At 27.7% G+C, this 5018-nt stretch overlaps 1 protein-coding gene across 4 annotated transcripts; it reads right to left on the reverse strand.

Moving 5' to 3' along the window:
- Nucleotides 1–219: 219 nt before the first annotated feature.
- On the reverse strand, nt 220–3593 carry LOC120070577 (protein SPEAR3-like). 4 transcript variants are annotated; one of them, XR_016527828.1, is made up of 6 exons: nt 3124–3590; nt 2927–3019; nt 1947–2014; nt 1712–1802; nt 1162–1381; nt 220–491 (listed from the first exon to the last, which is right to left on the reverse strand). XR_016527828.1 is itself a non-coding variant. In XM_039022370.2 (5 exons), the coding sequence occupies exons 1-5, from the start codon at nt 3346–3348 to the stop codon at nt 1268–1270; spliced, it is 591 nt and encodes a 196-aa protein (XP_038878298.1). In that variant the 5' UTR covers nt 3349–3593; the 3' UTR covers nt 964–1267. The 4 variants fall into 4 exon arrangements, 2 of the variants coding, with proteins under 2 accessions (XP_038878298.1, XP_090167300.1); XR_016527829.1 differs by lacking the exon at nt 1712–1802; XM_039022370.2 differs by lacking the exon at nt 220–491 and having other exon boundaries at nt 964–1381; nt 3124–3593.
- Nucleotides 3594–5018: the final 1425 nt, after the last annotated feature.

Consider the following 5018-nt stretch of genomic DNA (forward strand, 5'->3'; position numbering starts at 1 on the left):
AAACTGTTATTTTCTTCTGAAGAAAGACTCTTCTTCTCAACTGGAAAATCATTTCTAATGGTGAAGGAGGAGAAACTTTAATTTTCCCAAAAGTTTTGTTATTGAATAAATTTAAGTTTGGTATAGAGAAATTAGTTGAAATACTTGAATTAAGAATATCATATAGAATCTTTTCTATTTTTTGGCATTTCACAAAAAAGATCATCACATGCATTAAACTGAAACAAAATCTTGTTATGTTTTATTTAAAAATTCTACTGTTTTTTTCTTCTCCCATATTAGATTTGACCATTAGATCAGAGAGCTGCTTCTGCAAATACAAATATTATGCTCATTTTAATTAATTGATGGTGGGTCTTCAGCATTTGAAATATTCTAGATTTGTATATAAATTTCCAGCATTGAAATCTAAACAATTTCTCATCTTCACCAGGCACGTCCAGTTCATTTCGTACTCAAATTATCTTGATGCACGTTTATCTCAAATCAACCTAACATCCAAATAAAGAATCAGCACGAACACAAATCACATTTACTCTTATCAAAATAACAAGAAAAAACGACAAAGACACATATGAAACAAACAACCTAAGACTCTCGCACTAATTTTCTTTCTTTGAAATCTGAAAATTTCCCTCGACAGTATACAACTAGGTTGTTTAGACTATCATTTATTGATAAAGACGACAAAACTTTCACCACCACCTTTTTCTACTAATAGGATGCATGATATCTTCCACTTTAAACATAAACTCTTGTGCTTTTACTTTTAGAACCATCGAAAAAGCATCATACCAATAGAGAGGTAATTATCCTCTCACTTATGTATCCATAATCGCATCTATCCCTAACCAATGACGTGGAATTTTATTTATATTTCTAATTAAACATACATATCAACACAATCTCAAATATTTGAATGTTTTCAAATATTTGAATGTTTTTTCTTGAAGAAATATAATGTGTATGAAACTAAAACTTGAATCTATGCACAAATATATATACAACAAATCTCATGAGAGATATAAGAGATCATTAAGCAAGGAATAATAAGAAAAGAAAAAGAGTATTCCATAAAGAGATGAGAGAGGGAGAGAGGGTTGGATGATGGGATTGGATTGAGAAGAAAATGAAGAAAGTTGTTGGTCTCTTTTGACTTACATCAATTGAGAGATGATGAATGTTCCATTTCCCATTGAAAATTTATGTGTATGAAAAACAGGATTATCCAAATCCCAATTCCCAATTCCCAAATCCAATGTTTAATTTAGATTATTGAGAGTCTAAGCTCCAAGTCCAAGTCTTGGCTCTCACATGCTTCTGAATTTTGACCCATATTTCCACTCCTCTCTTGCCTTTTGCTCCTTCTGCTCTGTGTCCACTGCACCAAATATCATCAAATTAATTCAAACAACATTATTATTCATAATCCATTCATTAATTAACCTCACATTCATCAAATATATTCCCAAAAAAAAAAAAAAAAAACTCAACAATTTCAGTAATGTACAACACAATAAAGTATATATCTATCTCTATTGTTCAAATATTATTTTTGGAAGACTCCAACTTGTCACTTATTAATGAAAGATATATGTATAAATTAGTTGAGTTACAAGTGAAAATAAAATACATCAAAATTTTAAGAAGCAAGAGAAGAAAAGAATCAAAAATCAAAATCAGAGAAAATAAAGTTTTTGTAATTTAGTACCTCTGCTTGTGGATTTTCAAGATAACATGTCATGTTTGGCTGTGCATAATGTTGGCTCTCTAAGATCCCACCATTATTGTTTGGATCCCATCTGTTTCCCATAATTAACCACATCAATTTTTTTTTTTTTACACCCACCTAAAAATTTTCTATAAATTAAATGTTTTTTTTAATTAATTATGTAAACTAAGAACTTTATCTTAATGAAAAATGTAAATAAAAATAAAATTGAAACCTTGCTGCTGTGCTATACTGAGAATCACCATCTCTGAGGTTTCTTCTTTCATATTCTCCAAACCCCATCTGCATTATCCAATAATCACACAAATTAATTTTAAGATTAATTATTATGAAAAACTTTGAAATTTTCTTAAAAAACAACATTGTATTTATGTATATACAAATTAATCAAATTAAACTACATGATGCTTTTTGAAGAGAAATTGTGAGGTTAAGCTAACCTTTTTTTTTTTTTACAATGATATGCTTGTCTGAAAAATAGTTTTATAAGATTCTCTTAATAAACTTTGATCAAATTTAATTATGTATAAGATGAAATCACATTATTTACGGCTATTATTATTATTATTAAAAAAATGGCAAATCTTGAGGGATAAAAAAAAACTTTGTTTTTTTTAGTATAATAAAGGTGGGAGATCCGAACCACAAACCGTCTTGTGTGAAAAAAGATATTTTGAAAAAGAGAAATTCCAATAATAGTAAATAGTTTTAAAAAAAGAATTTTCAAAAATAGAAAAATTTATCCATGATAAAAATAGATAGAAGTCTATTATTGATAGATACGAATAAAAATCTATCAATGTCTATCAATATTTTTTTCTTTTTACTATTTCTATAAATAATTTGACATAGTGAAAATTTACCCAAAAGAAAAACACCAACTAGTTTTTCCTTAATTTTTGGAGCAGCTAAAGAGTCCATAGAGATTTTGCTAAATTGATTACAAATTAGTTTTCAAATTCTAAAGGCATTTCGATCTAGGGTTTGCCCTAACCGTACTGTCTTAAGTAATTAGCACATAAAATCACTCTAAAAATCAAACAAATCCACATTATTTACATCTTAAACTCCAATTTAATTCCAATTTCAACATAATTCAAACAATTTAAAAATATAAGACAATCTCCCTTAAACAAGAACTAACCCCATATAAAATTCATCAAACAAACTAACACCATAGTTTCAGTACTTTACCATAATATTGGAGGGGAAGCCATAAGACGGCGAGGAAGAAGTCGACGATGGTACCGACGCATAACCCGTCTGTACTCTCGCTACCTCTTGATCCTGAAACAATATGTTAAACGAATAAAAATTATTTCTTTAAAAAAAAAAAAGTCAACATAAGCGAAGCTCAACAAAAATCAAAATCGAATAGAGAAAATTGTTACATTAGTGAAAGTGTAAGAGGTATGATGAAAACCAGCTGAAGCAATTTCACCATGCAATCTGATCTTCTCAAGTTGAGCAACTCCAAGTCCTCTTTGGGGTTGTCTTGGTTGCTTATCAGAACCACCCTTTTTCCCTCTTCTCGACGATAACGGTGACGACGACGACGACGCACCCCCTCTTTCATTATTCCCTAAACTTGGCTCCCCAAAATAACCACTTCCCATTAATAACAAACTAATTTAACACAAAATCACTTCAAATTTCAAAAATCTTGTACCAAAATGAAGAACAAGAGAAAAAAAATTGATAAGCTAAGGAATCAAGAAGGGATCTGAAAAATGGAAGCCTTTTAAAGCAGTTTTTTTTCCCCTTTCTTTCTAAAAATTAAATTAAAAAGACAAAATGAAAAAAAAAAAAACGAATGATGCATAGCTGGATGAGATTGCGTTAAGATTTTCAGTGCATTAATAATGTGGTTTAACTTATAATATTATATATATTCCTTGCAAACTGCGAGCTTCCATAACTTCATTTTTTTTTATATACATAATTAATTAATTATATAATTTAATTTTCTTTTTTTTTTCATTTTAATAAACATTTTTCCGACTTTCTTGACTCCAACTTGAAAGCGATTGTCTTAGATTTTCTTAATTTTAAATTTCCATCTTCTCTCTTCCTATTGGTACGTTAAACTTTCCACATCTCTCTATTAAACGACACGTCGTTCTATAATCTATTCTTTATTATTTTTTTAAAAAAAATATCTTAAATATATGGCCATGTTTCTTGCTCTTAATTAATATTTTAATGTTCTTATTTTTCCTATGTGCCACATCATCCTACCAAACATATATATTCTGCTTAATAATTAATCATATTCCCTTGTACTATTTTTTCCCCTTTTCTGAATTCTCTCTTTCTTTATTTTATTTTATTTTTTGTTTGCTATTCATAGATATGAGTATGATAGAGTTTTGATTCTTTTGAATTCCCCCTTTGATTATTAGTTTTAAAAATTAACCATTTAGTATAATCATTTCATATGTGTTGTAAAGTTTTTGTTTTGTTTTTTTAAAAAAATAATTAGATGTGTTATGGGTAAATTTCAACATGATAAAATACTAATTAAGTATATAATGAAGTAGACGGAGCTCTAATAAGTCTTTGGTCAACTAATAATTGGGATTAATTAGATCTAATTTGTCTAGATTAAAAAAACAACTCAAATTTTAATCAAGAATAATGATGATGAACCTTACGTCAATTTCCTTTTAAATACACTATTATAACTTCATATGGGATAAGTTCAAGTTTTGAAATTTTCTCTATTTTACCTTTTTACTTTTCTGACTTTGATATTGAAATCTTTTTTCTTTGTATTGCAAATCAGTTCTACCGATTCAAATTACAAATGTACTGTTGAAGCACCTAAAAATTAAAAGAATTTTAACATCAACATAATATCAACAATTAACTTGTCTATTAAAGAATAATAATGAGGTGTATATAGTTTTTTTTTTTTTTAAAGAAAGAAAATGATAAAAAGAAAAGAAAAAAGATGGGCACGTGGCACTCGAGCCACATAGGATTTTTGTCCAATTTTAGTGGGTGCAATACGAAATGAAATCCTAATTTAGAAAATATTGGACATCTTCAGGCGAATTAATTGGTGAAACTTTCCAACTTCCATTATCATTATTATAAATCTTATAATTGACTTTTCTCGTAAATTTTTATATTAGTTTTTATTAATTAATTTAAAATAATTAAATCAATTTTAAAATTTTCATCTTTATTAAGATTCAATTGAAAATTTCCGCACCATTATTAAGCTTCAATTGAAAATTTGTGCATCATATTTATTTTAAAGTAATTAATGGAATGTAAAAAA

Source organism: Benincasa hispida, chromosome 2, assembly GCF_027475165.1.
Source record: "Benincasa hispida cultivar pf3 chromosome 2, pf3_genome.v1.1, whole genome shotgun sequence".
NCBI lineage: Eukaryota > Viridiplantae > Streptophyta > Magnoliopsida > Cucurbitales > Cucurbitaceae > Benincasa > Benincasa hispida.